Here is a 21325-nt window from a genome sequence, read left to right on the forward strand (position 1 = left end):
ACTATCTTCATTGTGATCAATGGGAGAAAGGTGTGTAATTGTGATTAGATCACATCAAGATCAAATTCTATCAACCTGTAACTTTCACTATCTAAAGCTCGAAAACAATATCAGCGCACAGAGGCTCCTTTTCTCTCTCTCTCTCTGTCCCCATATATAAACCAGTTTAAGTGATTCTTTTTCAGTGAAATGTCACAACCATGAATGACATAAAACTATGCTCTGCTATCCTGGCTTTCTGAGGTATGCTCAGTGAAGCCAGGGTTTAGAATTGGGATGGCATTGTGGTAGGGGAGTCAATAAAATAATCTGTTCAAGTGTTTAAATGGGAGGAATGTTTTAAAACTTCTGAATGGTTGCCATTGCTTATATGTAGTTTATGCTAGGGGTAGCGATCTGGGTTAAAGCCTTATAAAACTTGTCTTTTGTAACCAAATGATCTATAGAATTTACTTGCACTGTGGACTATTGTTGTAGTTTGCATGTTCATTGCCAGCACTCCCACCTACTTAATGGCCTTAGCTATCAGGCAAGAGATGGCTGATCAAAACTAAATTGCTTCTGCACTCTGATGCAGTTATAGCAAAAGTAGTGGGGGGGGGGGGAAGTGGAAAGAGTGAGTGTAGTTAGAAAATGGGGAAATACTTTGTGTCATCAAAACATTTGTCAGTTAAGACATCATTAGGAACTGAATTTTAGTTTGCCACACACTTTGCACTATATAGCAGACTATTTGGTCAGGAAAATACCTTCAGCTTCTCTTTTATTTATGCTGGGTGATCTCAATAGCCATCTGGGAGTGTACCACTGTGGTTTCTGGCCAGGAAATCACTGAACTATGGGCACTGTTGGCATGTTGTATCAGGACTTATGGCATTGCACAATGAGTTCTAAACAGTGCAGAATGTTTGTCTAGTTAGTGTGTTTTGACACAGAGGTAGGCAAGTTTATTGTGAGGTCACTTTCAGTCCTATACTGCCTTGAACATGGGGTGGGTGGGTGGGTAGATATATGCACAACATGAAAGGGCTTACACAAATCTAGTGTGCTATCACCAACATTACAAAGTGTTCCCGAGGGGGGGAAATTATGATTCAAGCTGCACAGCAGATGTGGCTCCTGACAATTCATGGTATAATCTTACTATTAGAACTAGATTACACAAATTCCTTACCCCTTGAGCTATAAATACTTCATAGACACAACATATTCCCACCACTGTTATTCCTTGCTCTTTACATAATGTAGCAACAGCAACCAGAAACACAGTCACTGCAATAGGAGTCCACACTACAATATAAGAGAGAGACCAATGGTTAGCTTGCACAAAACTGGGGAAACAAATGCATGATTTAAATGCCAAGGCACATTAAAATATTTTATAAACCTATTTTTTTTTTTGTAAACTGTACATGATGGATAGCCCTGTCTTGTCAGCTAAACTGAGCAAAACAAGCCTTGTTCAAGACATAAATTTCTGAATGATGCAGAAAGCAAAGGGGGGATTTGAATAATAAATATCTGTTCTTAGCAGCACATTTACAGGGACACATCATTTTAAAGAGTATAAAATTCCAATATTCCACTCCATGTTTTCAAGATTATTGCTGTTTTTACTTTATTGTTGCATTTTATATTTTTAACCAGAGAACTTTTGTCAGTGGGGTTTAAATGCAGAAAGATACATGAACAGATATAAAAGACTGCATTTAAAAGGGATCTACAAGGGGAGGTAACCTGCAGCTGTAGAACTCAGGTGGCCATCAACCTCATTGCTAATTTCAAAGGTTCTCTGGAGGTGGGTCATCATGTCAGACCTCTGGCAAAAGTATTCTATCCCTTGTCTGGCAATCCATTGTGTGGGAAAGAAGAAGGAAGAGTGGGGAAGGAGGAGGAGAGAAACAACTTGGCAGAATGAAAATGAGACTGAAATTGGCAAAGAAAATCCAAGCAACTTTTGGGTCTGCCCCTTCCTCACAACCAACATGCCGTCTCCAACAAATTGTCTATAATGTGGCCCTCAACAGAAAAATCTAACACCAACATACTCAAAAGGAAAGAAAGTTCAGTATGGATCAACACACAAATTGCTGCAGCTTTGATGTGTCACTTTTTAATAGACTAGCCACCCTTAGAACCATTGGTTCCTTAAATACATAGACTGTAAATCATCATTACAAGCTGTCATTTTTTAAATAAATAAAGTGAAGCACACATGCAAAACTGATAGAAAGTATTTACCTATAGTGTTTTCTGGCCCACGAGATCTGGTATATGACAAAAAAGCAGCAAGAAAGAAAATTGAAGAGAGAAGCTCAGCTCTGCCCACCACACCAGTTACCTACACAGAGGAGGAATGAGAGTTAATTACTTCAACAAGTAATATAATGATGCAAAAAAATAAAAATAAAATAAAATACAGACAAGTGCATTACTAATGGACAGCTATACAACTGAACTGTTGTTGGTGTTTGCCTTCAAGTAATTTCCAACCTATGACAACTCTAAGGTAAACCTATTAGAGCATTTTCTTGGAAAGATTTGTTCAGAGGGACTTGTCTTTGCATTCCCCCGAGGCTGAGGGTGCATGACTTGCCCAAGGTCACCCAGTGGGTTTCCATGACAGAATGAGGATTCAAACCTTGGCCTCCACAGCCATAGTCCAATGCTCAAACCACTACACCACAATACCAACCAATACAAAAAGAAAAGTCAAAGAGAAAGTTTTCAACTGCTTTGATAAATGTCAAAGACAGAGTTCTACTGCCCTCATGTGGCCAATATAGAGAAATACCCATATACAGTTTATGATTACTGTAATTTTGTATTTATTTAAACCAAAGCAAAAACAATCATACTGACAGATCATTCAAGGCCATTCTACCAGTTATATTTTTGACAGAAGCATATAGTTAAAATGTAAAAGGGGAGAGACAAAAATTTGCCTCAAAAGAAAAAAAAAGTGGAATAATAATGCTGAATTGGGCCATTAGTTCATCAAACACAGCAGTAGTATCGGTGGATTGTGAGATCAGGCATGTTCAAGATGGTATGGGCTGTAGGCATTTTGTTTCAGGTGTGTAAGATGTATATAACTGTTTGGGTGGCATAGTTGTTGTTTGCCTTATCGTTTGTTGACTGTAATAAAGGCCTGACTGACTGACTGACTGACTGACTGATCAGTGTGTGGCAGGCTGGATTCTTTATTAGCCCTGTGTGGAGATGCCAGGGCTTGAACATGGGAACTTTTAAATGCAAAGAGTGCTTTACAGATGAACCATCTAGATACGCAAATTGTGAGGCACTGCAACTGGGTCATTGAGATTCACACACAGCACCAGAAGAGCTATGTGATTCTTGCTCCTCTTCCAGAATATGTTCAGTCAACTGATCTATCTGAAAATAGTTATGTGATTGGAGTTACACTGTGGTATGCCTTTATTTTTATTCTTTTCAACCAACCTTTTGTTTTAAGTTCATAGTTAAACCTTTGTGTTAGTTTCTTTATTAAACAGAATGCATGCCTAAATCCAACTGCTAGTCCCAACTAAAAGCCCGTTGAACCAATGGAAACTTCTAAGGGTCTCGACAGACCTCCCCAAAAGGGTGGCAGGATACCCCCCCCCCCCCTTTTCCTAACAGGATTGGGGCTGTGGCAACTGCACTCTGCAGCTCCAATCTGGCCTTTCAAGAGCGCAAAAATCAGGTCCTTTCTGCATCTTCAAAAGGGTGCCATAGCTGTGGCAGAGTGGCTATATGGCACTCCTTTGACATTGCTTTGTACAGATGCAGCACCGGAGGAGCACCATGATGCTGCACGCTGTGTGGCATCATGGTGCCCTGGGGACGGAGTGAGGGCATGCATCATCTGGATGCAATGCCCAACTCTGCCCCCAGGCTGGCCTTTCAGGCTGGTCTGTACAGGGCCTAAGCCAGCATTTATACACATTCTATTGATTCCACGAATACACCCTAGTTAGGACTATTGAATTATGGACAAAACTGTTTTATTCTGGCTCTATGATAGGTATATTTCTGTAACTTGAAGGCACTATTTCAATCTATGAATCCACAATCCTAACTCATAGAGAAGATATAAATTAGATTTTTGTTGTGATCCAGCAACTTTACCTAAGACACAATATAGAACACAAAATCTAGGATCACTAAGATACTGAAATAGGCAAAGGATGTGTTTTTAAAAAGCTCAAGAAGGAAATGGGCTTCAGAAAATTCCAGAAACCATTTCAAGCTTACTTACTGCTTCAGTATGTATTGGATGTACAGCAAATAACAAAGATGCAACCCAACTGCTCCTATTGTCCAAGAAGAGTTTACAGACCTTGAGGAAAACTATACAAACAATGGCATGAAATACAATGTTCAAGAAGTGGTAAGAAACAGCATTCAGTTCACTGAACAAGTAGTTCAAACGGAATGTGAGGACTGTGAGCGGCCGATATGATTTATGACTTCTTTCCTAAAAGGCAGAACACAGAGAATTTAATGCAAATATTTAATAAATGCATCACTGCTTTTTTTAAATGAACTCATTCAAAATTATAAAATTGTAATTTAAATCTAATTAGTTCACAAATAGCTTAGATTCTTTGCTTCCAGACATCTGGAAAATTTGGCCTTTTCATCAAGTCACCAGAGACAAGCACCAAATTTGAGCCATCCAGGAGATCCAGCCTCCACAGATTTCTCAATTTGTTTACCATTGGAAGAGCCAACCCCCTCCCAAGCCCTTCTCCTGGCAAACCCAGACCTCCTCCCCTGAAATCTCTATATAGTGTAGAATACTCCAAGGATCCATATCCTGTTTAACTAATAGGCAACTTGAGGCCCTTTAGATGCTGGACTGCATCCCTCATCAGCCATAGTCAGAAAGGTTTGATGGGCAGTGTAGTACACTAGGTTTTGGAAAGTCACGTATTCCCAATACCTGGTTTACTTTAAAGCTGAACACAATGTAACTTTCCTCCCTTGTGCACAGCAATATAAAAGGTGAAGAGCTTCTTTATGTCCTTCTGAGCCTTGGCTGTATTTACTGTAACTTTGCTTCCTGAAAAGCTCATTAAGAAAGTATAAAACCTCCCACCTTTGTTCTGAGCATATTCAAAACTATTCATTCAGACTGCCTATTCACTCCCAGCATTACTGTTATGCAAAGTTTGGGCAAGATGCATTGAAACCAATACAGAGCGTATGCTTCTCAATTAGTGGTACTCTAATTTGAATGACATAAATATTCCTGTACTCTCAAGGTTTGTGACTGGACATCAGAAACACTATCAAATCACATCGATGCTAGACATAATAATAATTAATTGTTGTTGTTTTAAAAAATAGTATGATCTGCAAGAAAACAGTTTCAGATAAGCCTGCTGAGCCTATGTGGTAGCATATAAACATTCTTTAAAACCTTTTGTATTTACAGAAGAGATACAATTACCTCAGACATAGGAGTCCCCCAGAAATCATTCTGAAAAAGACTTTTTAAAGGAGTAGAAGGATGCAAGTCTTTGTTGTCCAGAATAGCTGAAACATCATCAAAGACAAAGCCACAAAAGAGACTGTTCCAATAACATGATGCAACTACTCCAACAATTAGTGCAATTTCCTTTAGATTAACATAAGCCATCTTCTCCGAAATTCTTATGAATTGTATCTGTAAAACAGATCCAAGCATGTTTTTCAAAAATCTGTTCTTATTAAAATAAGCAGCTGCAGTCAACATTAATTCAGAACAACATAACAGATATACCTAGAGACGTGGAACACAAGTCTTCCAAAACAGTACAAACTTAATGCACCCAAATCAATTAAAATAAAAAGAATACTTAGTTCAGTTCATCTTTATCACGGTCATGAACCAGCACATAAAGAATGCTTAAAGCCAGACAATATCATCTGAAAGTCATGCCCACTTGTCCGTAAATGACCTGGTCTTTTACCATATTGTGATTGTTGTCTTTCTCTCTCTCTGGCTTTGCTTCGCGAACGAAGATTCAGGAAGGACTCATCCCACGCTTTGTACAAGCGCACTGGTGACTAAAAAGGCCAATCCCGGATAAACAGGTCCGGTTGCAGAAAGCACAGCGGAAAGTCTCCTTGGGTGATGTTTCCAGGTTGCGGTTCTTTCTGCGTTGTCGTTTCTCTTCGAGACTCATTTGGCGTGAGTTTTCGAAAAAGGCTGCAGCATCGTGGATAGTGCGTCTCCATGCCTCCCGATACGAGGCCAGGGCGGACCATTGTTGGTGATCAATTTGGCCAAGCCTGAGATGTTGTTTCAGGGAGTCCTTGTATCTCTTCTTTGGGGCACCCCTCTTACGCTGACCTGTGGCGAGTTCACCGTAGAATACTATTTTGGGGAGGCGATGGTCCTTCATCCTAGAAATGTGTCCTGCCCAGCGCAGCTGCGTCCTCAATAGCATGGCCTCAATGCTGGTGATCCCTGCTTGCTCAAGGATAGCAACATTTGTCATATAATCGGTCCAGTGTATATTTAGAATTGTGCGTAAACAGCGCTGATGAAAGCGTTCAAGGAGTCGTAGGTGTTGGCGATAGGTGACCCATGTTTCAGACCCATAGAGGAGAATAGACAGTACAATGGCTTTATACACACTGATTTTTGTGCTTCGCCTCAAATGTTTGTTGCTCCAGACTCTTTTGTGAAGCCTTCCGAATGCACTATATGCCTTTGCTAATCTGTGATCGATCTCTTTATCAATCTTGGCATCTGAGGAGATGATGCTTCCCAAGTAGGTGAACTGCTGGACGGACTTAAGCACAGATGCACTTACAGTGATGTGGGGATGGTAGTGTTCTTCCTGTGGTGCAGGCTGGTAGAGAACTTCCGTTTTCTTCAGACTGACTTCCAGTCCAAAGAGGTCTGTGATTGTTGTATAACATAAATAAACAGTCTACTGAAATGAACCCTTAGAGAATCAGTAGTGAGTTCTGTTGAACTTGAACATAAAAGCAATAACTACTCTTAGGCTGCAATTCTGTACAAATGTATCTGGAATAAGCCCATTATACAAGTGTCTCTCTTACTCCACGGGCTTGCCATCCACAGATTGGAAAATTCATGGGTGGCCCAGCCTGGCTCTGTTCTCCCCAATGGCAGAGCATGCATGTGGCCATGCCAATGTGGTTGCTTGTGTCACACTGCCATTGCAAACAATGGGACTTGAGGTCCTGTGGATTTTACTATCTGTGTGAGGTTGACCGGAATCGAACCTTTGCAGATGCAGAGTCCATTGCATATCCCAGTGGTCCCCAAACTGTTTTAGGCTACTGCCCCCTTTCCACTTGAGTAATAACCCCAGTGCCCCTTAATACCTATATCTTGATATTAGATCTATCTTTGCACAGCAGCCAGCCAGCCAGTGGCATCTACTTCAGCTACATCCAGCTTGCCACCATTGCCTCCTCCTCAACCTCTCATGTGGGAATATAGCAGAAGGCCTGCTTCTCCATGTTACCCGAACCAGCTTTACAGTAAAGGGAAGGCTGGCTGGCCAGCTGCTCATTTGCTGCTCCGAGGGTGACTGGGTACAAAGGGAACAGCGCTGGCTGAGAAGAGACCAAGAGGCCTCTCACCTGTGCTAGGTTTGCAGCAAAGACCAACATGGGCAAGTGGCTTCTTGGTCACTACTCCATTTCGCCCAGTCATGTTGGGAGCAGCTACCAAGTAGCTGGCTGATCAGCCATTGAAAATCCTCTTACCCATGCCAGTCTTGAGGCCAAGGCCAGCTCAGGCAAGAGACTTTTCAGTCACTACTAGACTGACTGTTTGATTGCTGCTCCCTTTGTACTCAGGCACCCTGGGAACAGCAACTGAGCCGCTAGCTGAGCAGTAACTGATAAGCCTCTCACCCTTGCTGGCCTTGCAGCAAAGGTGGATGCAGTTGAGAGGTTTCTTGGTTCCTACTTGATCGGCTGCTTGATTGCTCCTCCCAAGTGACAAGGAAAGGGAGAAGCTTCTTGGTGAGGAAGGACTCTCAGTCCTTCTTCACTGGGGCAGATGGGGTGCAGCTAGGGATGCCATAACCTGGCTGCACCCGTGCTTGTAACGGTTTTTGCGGTTTGGCACGGTCACAGTCTGGTTCACTCTAAATCCTGAGTTTGGGCCCGGCTGGCAGCCATCATGCCTAAAGGGAACACTCGTCCCCTTGAGGCTGGCTGGCCAATGGCTGAGCAGCTGGGGTGGAGCTGTTTCCAGCCCCACTCTGCCATTGGCCAGCCTCAAGGAGGAGGTGGACCCTTGGAGGAGGAGGAGGAGTGAGACTCTGGGCCAGCCAGGGGGAGGGAAAAGCGCCCTTTCTTAGTGCATGGCGAGGAGGAGGAGGAGGAGGAGGAGGGGAAAACAGGAGGAGGAGGAGGTGGGTGCCCATTTTCAAAGGTTCCCCCCCCAAGTGCACTTTCTGTGTACAGTAGAGTCTCGGTGAAGAAGCATGGGATGCAGATTGGGGACAAAAGTCCCTCGCCTTGCCTCCTCCCTCCCTCCTTCCCTTCATCCCTCCCTAGATCCCTACTTACCTTCCCTGCTTGGGTCAGGCTTCTCCCTTTGGCCTGAGAAAAATGAAGCCGCCAAGGAGAGGCCTGGGGCTGTCCTCCACAGCCGTCGAGTCCTCGCCTTCCCTGCTCCTTTCCCTTCTCTTCAAAGGGCTCCAAAAAGAGCCCTTTGGAGGAAAGGGGAGGTCTGGGAAAAGCAGGAACGGGCAAGTGCCCAGGTCTCTCCTCTCCTTTCCGGCCTCCCTTCCCTTCCCTTCAAAGAGCTCCAAAGAGGAAAGGGGAGGTCTGGGAAGAGGAGAGTGGCCTCAGAGGACAGGCCTGGGCCGAGCACACAAGCCCCTCAGAGGAGCCTGCGTCCTCGGTCTAGGCTTGTCCTCTGCTGCCCAGGCTTTTCCTTTCTGGGGATTTCCTCTCCCCCGAAGGGGTTGGGGGAAAGGAAAGTGAAGCTGGGAGGGAGAGGCTTGGATCTGTTTAAAAAAAAAAAAAAAAAAAAAAAAAAAAAAAAAAAGGGTCCTACATTTGAAAATGTTGTCCTACATTTGTCCTGGTTTGGAGGTCCTGACTTATGGCAACCCTAGGTGCAGCCAGCTTTCCATTTTTCTATCCAGTATGGAAGGACTATCAATCCAAAAAAGGTGAAGGACTCTTTTGGAGAACTGAACCTGGATACTCTTCCCCTGCCTTTCCCCCACACATTGTTTTCTGTTACCTCCTCTCTTGATCTGTCCAAAGAAAGAAAGCAAGAGCAGCAATGCAGCTTCAACTGACCAGCCAAGCCCCAGGAAAACTCACAAAGCTTAAGTAGGGCCCCAAATGTGAAAGTTCCTTTTTGCTGCTGCTTCTCTCCTGATGCCATGTGCTCTAACTCTGCATCTCTACTATGGCTCTAAAGGCTGCCTATTCTCCTTGCGCACCAATACTTTGACTGGAGGGTCCTTTGCTGTTCCCCTTTTCTTCAGTGTCCCCCTGCCGCTGCCTTTTCCCACAGATCCTATACAGCCATAGCACCTAAGTTATGGAACAACTTGCCGAAAGAGATCCATCTTATTACTACCTTAGATGCTTTTAGGAAGGCACTAAAGACAGATCTCTTCCAGCAGGCCTACCCACCCGATCTTCTATGAAGAACCTAAGAAAACCCTACTTTTGGCTGTAATACTGCATGTTAGATGATGTTTTTATTGTTCTGAACTGCATTTTTAAGTGATGATTTTTTATTGTAATCTAGATGTTATTGTGGTTTTATGCTTGTCATTGTGGTTTTATGCTTGTAATCCCGCTTTGATCCATTGGGAGAGGCGGGAAATAGAAATAAAATTTATTATTATTATTATTATTATTATTATTATTATTATTTTCCCTCACGGCCTCCCTGAATTTTACCACTGCCCTCAGGTGGAGCAAAATGCCCACTTTGGGAATCATTAGTATAGCCCAAGGAATCTCATTTCTGGGAGGCTTGCTTAGGATTGCACCATTAGGCTAATTCTATAAAACATGACTAATTGCTTTCTAACTCTCAATGTTTCACTGAGAAAGAAGGAAGTAACTGGTTTCACATTCATTAAAAACTAAAGTGATAAATGATAATTATGCACTGTGAGAGTAATTGACAAGAGTACAAGGTTATTAAACCCCTCTCTCATTCTTATAAGTTTAATTTCTTCTTTGCTTCATTGGACATACCAAGGCCCAGGGAAACTCACCAGATATAGTTTCTTTAGCCAGACTAGAAAAGGATGCACAAAGTGTAAGTTAGGAATTGGCCGTGAAATGGCCCTTGTTTTGCTGGATTCCAGTCACTGAGAAATACTGAAACTCTGGAGTTCAGCGCTCAGCTAAATAATCTGGTTTACCTTGTCAGGTCTGAATCCTCTTCCAGGATGCAGCTGGATATTATCATATGCATTTTGCAGCCGATGCCATCTCCCACCTAAAACATGGCTAGAATCTGAGCTCAGCCGGCTGATTTGCAAAACTGGGAAGCTCCTGACTTTGCAAATCAGCCAACTCAGTGCACTGGGAGCTCGGCTTTAGGCAGGAGGTGGCATCAGTGGCAAAATGCATATGATAATATCCAGCTGCATCCCAGAAGAGGATTCAAACTAGGCAATGTAAACCGGATTATTTAGCTGTGCACTAAATTCCTTCTCAAACAGCTTAAACAAAAAGGGGTAGGCATAAATCAAAATACATTTAACATATGAGGACAGAAAGTATATAATAATCAGGACCAAAAATGTACCTCTTGCTGTAGGAAGATAAATTGTCTTGAAAGATGGTTTAAAAATCTATTAAATTAATCTGATCATCTAACTTTTTCAGATTACTGTAGTTCATGCATTACTTTGTAACAGGGCATGAAAGCATCTCTCTGTAAATATTATAGCTTTCTATCATCATACTGGAAGAAGAGTTAGCACTGGTTCATGATTAGAAGCCAATGTAGTTCATGCATTTTAGGAAAGATATGTAGTGTGAATGTTGAACATACCTATTCTGGTCCCATGAACCAATATTAAGTTTAGAGAAACATCTCACCACCTGTTGCTCAAATAAGGTATCAGGCCATTTTTAAATTATCTTGTTAAGATTCACTGGGGCAATGTGCATTTAAAAGAAGGTGCACACCAGCTGTCTATCTGCAACTGTAGTCTCATGTTTTAATCAGATGCATAAGATTAGAATGAAACAAATATAAAACAAGCAAGGTTTAGGGGAGACAGGTGATTTAAAAGCATTTCAAACTTGATATCCAGGAGAACTTTTAAAAATAAAAACTTACCACTCAAGCATAGTATTTCTTCATTTATATGTGCGTCTTGAGAGAAATCATTTTTAATTATGCATGTATCTATATCACTGCCAGTTACTGTGATCGATGTTATGATCTTTACTAAAAAGAAAACACAGGGGTGGAGGAGATAATATTTAGGAACCATGTCATCAATATCACTGTGATTTTCTATACTGTTACTCAAGCTTTTTAACACCCAAATAGTTGAAAATTCATGGGAGAAAAGCCTTTTATACCAATTAATGACTTTGTAACACAGCACATGTAAGCTTCTCCCCTATGGAGACAATTTAAAAGTTAGTTATACTTGAAACCTGTTCACACATTACTGCCAGACACTGTGATCTGACTAGGTGAGCAATTTAGTATTCTTGCAAGTCAAAGTGTACAGTAAGATTGGAGGAGAGGTCCATTAACATCTACTTCTCCCAAAGAAATCACCTCTAAGCCTAGTGAAGTATCCCTACTTCTTTTCCTCCCCTCCAACCTGGTTAGTTAAAAGAACCTCCAGTAGTACAGCTGAAAAACACACCTGTCTGAAGCCCATCAGAGCAGACTGAAGTGGTCAATTTTGGTGGGTTTGGAGGCCATACACCATTAACAAAAATATGTTTTAACATTTCCTTTTTTAAAAAATTTGGAAGTGATTGGAAATTCACATACATCCTTGGGGAAGCGAAACAACTTGAAAGCACCTCTTCACACTAAAGTGAGATTCAGCTGCTTGTTCTAAATGAGAATTTTTTACACCTGCAAGCTTCCAGCATGGTTTACATGTTAGACTTATTTGCTTGGAAAAATGAATGAAGATGAAAGAAGGATTGATATGTGTCAAGACAATTAATTCCTTCAAATCTGCCAATCTATGGTGACACCTTGAGCATACACCTTTTCAATGACATTCCCACATGTACTAGGAAATCCCATCAAACATATTCTTACTAGACACTTAAAGGAACATGCTTTCCCTGTTAAAGAGCTCTATCTATCCATTGCTTCACCATGAAACCCACTGGCTGACCTAAGGCAAGTCACATGCTCTCTGCCTCAGAGGATAGGGTTGCCATAGTGCCGGACCTCGAAACCGGGAAAAATGTAGGACAAAATTTTCAAATGTAGGACACACAAAAAGTGTGTCCTACATTTGAAAATTCTGTCCTACATTTTACCGCGATCGCAGCGGAGGCCAAGCGGCAAGGGAAAGCCTCCACTTAAGGAGGCTTTCCCTCCCCGCCTGGGCCCCGCCACGATCGGAGGCCAGGATCGGGGCCTCTCCTCGTTCCTGGGACCCTCAGGGCCCAGGAAGGAGGGGAGGAGGCCGGCGGCGATCGCCGCGGCCTCGGCTCCTTCTTGGCCCCGGCTGGGACCAGGAAGGAGGGGAGGAGGCCGGCGGCGATCGCCCCGGCCTCGGCTCCTTCTTGGCCCCGGCTGGGACCAGGAAGGAGGGGAGGAGGCCGGCGGCGATCGCCCCGGCCTCGGCTCCTTCTTGGCCCCGGCTGGGACCAGGAAGGAGGGGAGGAGGCCGGCGGCGATCGCCCCGGCCTCGGCTCCTTCTTGGCCCCGGCTGGGACCAGGAAGGAGGGGAGGAGGCCGGCGGCGATCGCCCCGGCCTCGGCTCCTTCTTGGCCCCGGCTGGGACCAGGAAGGAGGGGAGGAGGCCGGCGGCGATCGCCCCGGCCTCGGCTCCTTCTTGGCCCCGGCTCCTTCTTGGCCCCGGCTGGGACCAGGAAGGAGAGGAGGAGGCCGGCGGCGATCGCCCCGGCCTCGGCTCCTTCTTGGCCCCGGCTGGGACCAGGAAGGAGGGGAGGAGGCCGGCGGCGATCGCCCCGGCCTCGGCTCCTTCTTGGCCCCGGCTGGGACCAGGAAGGAGGGGAGGAGGCCGGCGGCGATCGCCCCGGCCTCGGCTCCTTCTTGGCCCCGGCTGGGACCAGGAAGGAGGGGAGGAGGCCGGCGGCGATCGCCCCGGCCTCGGCTCCTTCTTGGCCCCGGCTGGGACCAGGAAGGAGGGGAGGAGGCCGGCGGCGATCGCCGCGGCCTCGCCTCCTTCTTGGCCCCGGCTGGGACCAGGAAGGAGGGGAGGAGGCCGGCGGCGATCGCCGCGGCCTCGGCTCCTTCTTGGCCCCGGCTGGGACCAGGAAGGAGGGGAGGAGGCCGGCGGCGATCGCCCCGGCCTCGCCTCCTTCTTGGCCCCCGCGGAGGCCAGGAAGGAGGGAGGAGGCCGGCGGCGATCGCCCCGGCCTCGGCTCCTTCTTGGCCCCGGCTGGGACCAGGAAGGAGGGGAGGAGGCCGGCGGCGATCGCCCCGGCCTCGCCTCCTTGTTGGCCCCCGCGGAGGCCAGGAAGGAGGGAGGAGGCCGGCGGCGATCGCCCCGGCCTCGGCTCCTTCTTGGCCCCGGCTGGGACCAGGAAGGAGGGGAGGAGGCCGGCGGCGATCGCCCCGGCCTCGCCTCCTTGTTGGCCCCCGCGGAGGCCAGGAAGGAGGGAGGAGGCCGGCGGCGATCGCCCCGGCCTCGCCTCCTTCTTGGCCCCCGCTGGGACCAGGAAGGAGGGGAGGAGGCCGGCGGCGATCGCCCCGGCCTCGCCCCAGGCCTCAGAAAGGCCTTGGAGCCGCGGCGGCGGAGGTGGCCGCGGTGGGCGGGGCCGTCCCGGTTTGGGCGCCAAACCGGACCGGGACCGGGATGGCACCGCCCAAACCGGGATTGTCCCGCCGGGGGGCGGGATATGGCAACCCTATCAGAGGAGGGCAATGGCGAACTTCCTCTGAACAAATCTTGCCATGAAAATCTCATGATAGAGTCACTTTAGGGCTAAACAAGTCAGAAATGACTTGAAGGCATGCAACAACAATGAACAGGAGAAAGATACAGGCTTCCTCTGTCTGCTCTTTTCCAACTGAAGAAGCAAAGCACATTTCATTTACATAGCCAGACCTGCATATTAACAAAGAGGTCTGCATCTTTTTTTAAAGTTCCAACTAACACTTGGGGCTCTTCCTAACTGATTCTTGATTAAGAAGAGATTGAAATGTGCAGAAACAGGTTCAACATGGTCTGCCATCCCCATGGAGATGCCCATGGACAGTCAATGAACCATAAGTTAGATTGAAGATGACAGAAAACTGAGTACCAATGTAATGTGTAATGGAGTGCCCAATCAAAATGTTCAGCCCAGCAAGATATAGAAAAATCAGACAGGTCAGAATTGAAAATCCCATAAAGTAAGTTCTCCCCACTTGCCGTGAGCAGGAAAAATTGCTTTCTGAACTTACGTATTTGAAAAAAAAGCCTACTGTGTTACTTGTAATGTGGCAGTACATGCAATCTTCAACTGGTCCAAATTTACAATGGCCAGCTTTTTCTCTGACAAGTGACAAATCATGGTCAAATTTATCTGTATCCTATCCATGCTTAAGCCTCACTCTTTGTTCTGGCTACCCGAAAGAGTGCTTGCTTCTAGGGTGTAAACTGCAATGAAGAAGGCTGCTTATGCCACAATCTCAGACTGATGTGCAAGTGAGCACAGTAGCAGTGCCTTGCCTCTGCAGTACCCTTCCTGTAGAAATTGGTCCTACTACAACGACGACGACTACTACTACTACCTTTTCTAAAGAAAACATCTATAAAACTTTTTTTGTTTTGCAACGTCTATTATTCCTAAACTGATTTTTATCTGGATGTCTACTTTTAGATTTGCTGCTCTGGACATTTACAAAAAGAAAATTGGGATGAAAAGTATTTTAAAAATATGCCAAAAGCTTTGGGAGACAGAGTATGTATGCTCTGAAAAACAAAGCACAGGGTGACTTTTTAATTCACACATCCAGATTACAAAACAGCACTGAATACCATGCAAGTATTTCAAAAGGAGTATTTAACTTTTACACAGGGAAAATAATAAAAAAATTAATTCCAAAGATGGGAATGAGAAATCTGTGTCCCTCCAGCTGTTGTTGGACCCCCAGTTTCCTTCATCCCAGACCACAAGCCATGCTGCCTGGAAAGATGTACAGCGCGCCCGCGCCATACGCGGGCGCACCATATGCGGCCTTGAGCATACGCGCTCAAGCCGCAGGGTGCACGTGGGGCGGAAGGGGCGGCGCATCCTATTCAATTGAATGGGCGCGCACGCCCGTTGCGCCCCGCGCGCGCCCGCGCCGCCGCGCACAACCCTCATTGTTTCCAATGGGGCTCGAGCATAGGTGGAATTCGCCTTACGCGGAGGGATCCGGAACGGATCCCCCCGCGTAAGGCGAGGACGGACTGTACTGTATATACTCAATAATAAATCGACCTCATTTATAATTGGGGGCAAGTTTTGGGGACAAAATTATGGATTTTGATATGACCTATGGGTAAATCAAATGTAAAACCTAAGGGCATGTAACAAAGGATCTAAAAGGGTGAACCAAAGGAAAACAAATGAATTTATAAAATTCTAGCAGGCTGTGCTCAGCCTAATGGATGGATGAGCAAGAGAGTGAAAGGGGGATCAGTGCTTCCAGGACAGACCACACTCTTGCCTTTTACCAGGGGATGTTTCCTTTTTAACTACGAGTTAAAGTACAGACTTTACACTGACCCATGGATAAGACGACTCAGATTTTTGGGGTCCTTTTTTGACTAAAATTTCTGGACTTATACATGAATATATATAAAGAAACTCAACAACATATGGAGGACTACAGTTTACCAGCTTATGATACCACACATTTTCAAATGCTGGAGTACTATGTCGGACATGTGGGAGGATAAAATGTTCATTTGCCATAACTAACCATTCTCTACTGGACTATGCATCTAGATTCATTAACAGCAATAGCAAGTACATTTCTATCCTGCTTATCAGTGCACTTAAGCACTCCCCAAGTGGTTTACAACTGTAAGTTAATTGCCCCCAACAAGCTAGATACTCACTTTAGCAACCTCGGAAGAATGCCAGGCTCAGTCGACCCAGAGCCTGTGGCTAGTATTGAACTCACAACCTTGTGGTTTGTGAGTGAGTGGCTGCAGTACAGGTATTTAACCACTGTGCCACCAGCACTAGTGCTTTCATGTTTAGCATTCAGAAAGGATTCAAAACATGAAAGCTTGCTGTTCAAAAGGGAAAAACTTTAAAAGTTCCACTGGGGGAGCAGCTGCGATTAAGCTTACCTAAAATACTCAGAACAGTATTAGACTGTGGCCTTAACCACTGTATACAGTTACACGGTACATAAAACCAGCTTTATAGAAGAACAACAACAAAAAAAAGGTCAGATCTACTGTTGCACTGATTGCTAGACATTCTGCATTACTTTCATTTTGAAATGTTTATTACCATGTAATTAGTGATAAAAGGTTCACAACAAAGAACAATCTTTTCATGAGCAAGCTATACTCTATTTAATAGTACTGAAAAGCACTCTTAGAAGTGACAGAGTGATATCAGAAATACTTATATGTAGCAAATTAGTATTTCCCCAGTCTTATGATCATACATAGCTAAGACTCACATAAATAATGAAAGAAGACCATTAGAAAGGGTGTGCTGGTTCAGCATTGTTGAATAGCTCAATTGCTATGCTGATTTTCAGCCAAATTGCTCAAGGCAGTTTACGATAACAGGTCAAATAAAACAGCACAGTATTTCAGAGTATCAAACTAAGACTCCTAATCTCAATGACATATATTGCGGGTGGTGGAGGCATCAAGTAGATGTACTTTTGCATAATATGAAACATGCTTCTTCAAATACTCATAGAGAGATAGTCAAACTGTATGACCTACAAGCATCATGAATCTATACATAACCAAATACAAGTATCAACTTAAATGTAGTTGTGCCCTTGTCTATAAAAAATGTTTTCCTCCCTGTCTTCAAAGAAGTCTGCAGCAATTCACTTTTAAGGTTTAAATGTTATATGTAGAATAATAACAGCTATCATACTTATAATGTGTATTATTATTATCACTTGATAAAATCAGCACCATGTAGAGAAACTTTACCTATTCTATGCAAGCTTCACACACTACTTTTCACATGTTCTGCAAAAGCGCCATAGCTAGACTGACAGAAGTCAGTCTGTTGTAGTTATTTGCCATCAAGTAAACTTTGACTTAAGGCAACCTCATGAATGAGAGACCTCTAAGCACTCCAGTCATCAACTGCTCAGGTCTTGAAAATTCAGGGTAGTCGTGGCTTCCTTGATTGAATCAACTGACCTTTAATGTAGTCTCTCTCTTTTCATACTGCCTCCCAATTTACTGAGCATTACTGTCTATTCAGTCAGGTACAAACAAGTAACCTATGCACCAATGAAAAAATCAAAATAGTTAGAGTTCTCATACCTAAGACAAACCATTGATTCGAATGGGGACTGCAGTCAAGAAAAAGACTAGGAATGGGAAAGGCAGCTATGAAAGAACTACACAAGATTCTAAAGAGAAAAGACATACAACTGAGTGTTAAAGTTAGAATTGTCCAAATCATTGTATTCCCCACATACAGATGTGAGAGCTGGACAGTGAAGAAGGTAGATAAGAGGAAAATCAACAAATTTGCGATGTGCTGCTGGAGAAGAGTGTTGAAGATACCATGGACAGCAAAAAAGACAAACAAATGGGTTCTAGAGCAGATAAAGCCCAAAATTTCATTGGAAGCAAAAATGATCTAATTGAGATTGTTGTACTTTGGCCACATCATGAGAAGGCATTTTGTAGAATGTACACCGGATGGATAGATTCAATCAGGGAGATCATGGGCATGGATTTGCAGTACCAAAGCAGAGCAGTGGAGGACAGGAGGTATTGGAGATATCCACAAGGTCGCCATGAGCCAGGGACAACTCAAGGGCAGTTAACAACAACAATGTACCATTCACTTCAGCTGAGCTGAAGCAGCAGCGGAGATGGAAATGTAATGGTCTGAGTGTTGGACTAGGACAAGGACAGGATTCAAATCCTAGCCGAGCCATGGAAACTCACTGGGCAATCACACTCTCTCAGCCTCAAAGGATGACAATGACAAACCTCCTCAGAAGAAACTTGCCAAGAAAATCCCATGAAGGGTAACCTTAGGGTAGCCGTAAGTCAGTAATGACTTGAAGGCACACACAACAGCAACAATGAAAACAATATGCCACTACACACATTGTGACTTACTTCTGAGTAAACACGCCTCAGACTGCAACACCCCTTTGGCTTTGGCTCTCAGTGCAGTAGGTAGCTGGATATCAATTAATGGTATCTTGTAGCAGATAGTTTCTTTGCAAAATCCATGCAATCAAAATAATAAATAAATAAAAATAGTAAAAAGCTTTTATTTGAACAAGTACAAAGAATTCAGGTTTTCACCAGCATCAGATGTGAATTCTTTCATGTGAAACCACAAGTCTTTTTTGACCACAATAGATATAAGGAAGTACTCTTCTCAATTAACAGGAACCACAAGCTGATCAACTACACACAAGCAGGGGCATCTCTACCTACGAGGGCAACTTAAGGGGAAGTGACACCACTACACCTCTAGTATCTGCCTTTTGGCAGAATGGGCTGTGGCATTCGCCTGTGTCCCTTTACAATGCTGAAGAGAAGGTGTGAGTAGGGCAAGGCAAAGTGGTAGGAGAAAGGAGAGGCCCTGGGACTTAAAAGCAATTTAAACATTCTTTTTTTGAAAAAATAAGTTTTAAAATTCATTTTAAAATTTTCTTTAAGAACGTCACATCTTACCAAATTTTCATTTTAACCACATGGAACTTTGTTGTGTGCTTCCAAGTCATTTTTGATTTATGGTATTCTTTGAATGTTTCTCCAGAGGAGGTTTGCCATGGTCATCCTCTGAGGCTGAGAGAGTGTGACTTGCCCAAGGTCACCCAGTGGGTTTCCATGGCTGAGCTGGAATTCAAACCCTAGTCTCCAGAGTCACACTTCAAAGCTCAAACCACATGCTGGTTCTATGTACAAGTAAATATGTTTAGGCAGTACAAATGTTATTGTCATGTCAAGGTATAATTTTAATTTGGTTATTAGTTTCAGCCGTCCCTAGATTATGGAATGATCTGCCGGAGAAGATTAATCTGAATTTAAAAGAGCATTGAGTCTCTTCCAGCATGCCTTTGATCATAGAATCATAGTTGGAAGAGACCAAAAGGGACATCCAGTACAACCCCTGCCATGCAGGATCTCTCAATCAAAGCATACCTGACAGATGGACATCCAGCCTCTGTTTAAAGACTTCTAAGGAGGGAGATAAGAGTTACAAGTTTGGTAGATGAAGGGAATGCTGTGGGTGTAGCATATCTTGATTTATCCTGATGATTTTTAAACTGTGAATTTTAGATGATGTGGATTGTTTTAATATGTGTGCGCCTTATTTGTCCTTTTAAACTGATGTGTGTTTTAATTGATGTGTTTTAACTGATGTTGACTGCTGTTGTCCTCTGCCTTGATCCATGGGGAAAGAAAGGTAATAAATATCATCATCATCTTTTTCTGCCACAACTATTGCTGCTCCATTCAGTGATGCTACGGGAATTACAATTTTTGAGTAACACGAGTACAAACCCCCCCCCCCAATCTCTAAGGAGGATTCTGTATGGAGCGATATGGGAGGATGAGGTCAACGCCAGGGTGACCAGAGGTTCTCCTTTTCCAGGACTTGTCCTCCATTTCAACCTTCTGTCCAAGAGGAATGTCCAAAACATCCTCCATTTTGAGAATGACTAAGGTCCAAAACACACTGCAGAAACAATCCAGACCACTTTACCTGCCTTGGCTCAATGCTAGGAATCCTGGGAGCTATAACTTTGTGAGACCTTTAGCCTTTTCTGTCAGAGAGCTCTGGTGCCAAAATAAAACTACAGTTCCCAGGATTCCCAAGCACTGAGCCGGGGCAGTTAAAGCGGTCTCAAACTGGATTGTTTCTGCAGTGTGTTTTGGACCTAAAGAGCATGAACGCATACATCTATGAGTGTTTTGAGCTTTCTATTTAATCATGTCCTCCATTTTTTTCCACGAAAGCCTTCCATTTCCCTGTGCCTTGCCCTCCTTTGCAGTGAGGTCAACCTGAACTCCCCCCCCTCGCCTGTGACCAGGCATCCTCCTTTTCCAGGACATGCCTTCTATTTTAAACCTTCTGTCCAGAAGGGAAGTCCACAATGTCCTCCATTTTGAGCATGGCAAAGAGGCATGCATTTCTGAGTGCCTGTCAGCTTTTACTTGGTCATGTCCTACCCTTTTCTTGAAAGCTCTGCATTCTTTTGCAGTGCCTTGTCCTCCTTTGCAGGGAGGAAATCTGATCACCCTTGGCTCCTAGCCCACTAGGGTGGACAGGCGTCCTCTTTTTCCAGGACATGCCCTCCATTCCAAACCTTCTGTCAAAGGGGGAAGTCCACAATGTCCTCCATTTTGAGGCATGCAATGCTATGAGTGTCTGTCAGCTTTTACTTCCTACCTTTTCCTTGGAAGCCCTACATTCTTTTGCAGTGCCTTGTCCTCCTTTGCAGGGAGGAGACCTGGCCACCCCTTCACCCTCCTCTTCCACCAGGCAGCCCTTTTAACTCCCCCTCATTACCTGCCCTGGGATCCTGGCCACCTTCCTCACTCTTCATGCCCCTCTCTCTTTCCGGGGAGGCCTCAGCTAAGCATCCCCTCCGCCATGTCTCCTCCTCTTCTTTCGCGGTACCTCACCCTTTCCCTCCCTCTTGTGCAACCTGAACACTGATGTAGCAACTGGAGACTCCCCCTCACACTGCGCAGGCGCAGGCTCTGTCACCGCTAAGCATGCTGGGAAGCGGCTCGAGGAGGAAAACTCCAAATCCCAGCATCCCAAGCGGCGGATGTTGGGGAACCTCTGCCTCTCCGGTGAACAGGGGCACCATGGGAAATGTAGTCTTTGCGCTTCAAAGGCTAGACGGCCCTACTCTCTTTACACTTGTGCCTCCGTATTCGCACATGCCCCCCGTGAATATGGAAAATCCGCACATAACAAAAACGCCATGTTTTTACACCTGAGAGGATGCCTCTCT

At 44.6% G+C, this 21325-nt stretch overlaps 1 protein-coding gene across 3 annotated transcripts in view; it reads right to left on the bottom strand.

Annotated features, from left to right (window-relative positions):
* TMTC3 (transmembrane O-mannosyltransferase targeting cadherins 3) overlaps window positions 1-21011 on the bottom strand; it is a 45522-nt gene extending 24511 nt beyond the window's left edge. The window contains exons 1-6 of one of the 3 annotated variants that reach the window (XM_089523997.1): window positions 20872-21011; window positions 18462-18563; window positions 11312-11422; window positions 4262-4353; window positions 2242-2341; window positions 1175-1290 (exon numbers count right to left, since the gene is read on the bottom strand). In XM_089523997.1, the coding sequence (XP_089380123.1) occupies window positions 1175-1290; window positions 2242-2341; window positions 4262-4353; window positions 11312-11422; window positions 18462-18563; window positions 20872-20908 (558 nt within the window). In that variant the 5' untranslated portion in view covers window positions 20909-21011. Of the gene's footprint in view, window positions 1-1174; window positions 1291-2241; window positions 2342-4261; window positions 4481-5458; window positions 5675-11311; window positions 11423-18461; window positions 18564-20871 lie in introns of those variants that run through there. The other 2 variants (XM_089523998.1, XM_089523996.1) reach the window with 2 other exon arrangements.
* Window positions 21012-21325: the final 314 nt, after the last annotated feature.

This window comes from Sceloporus occidentalis, unplaced genomic scaffold (assembly GCF_023333645.1).
Source record: "Sceloporus occidentalis isolate IW3139 unplaced genomic scaffold, rSceOcc1.0.p SCAF_5, whole genome shotgun sequence".
Classification (NCBI taxonomy): Eukaryota; Metazoa; Chordata; class Lepidosauria; order Squamata; family Phrynosomatidae; genus Sceloporus; species Sceloporus occidentalis.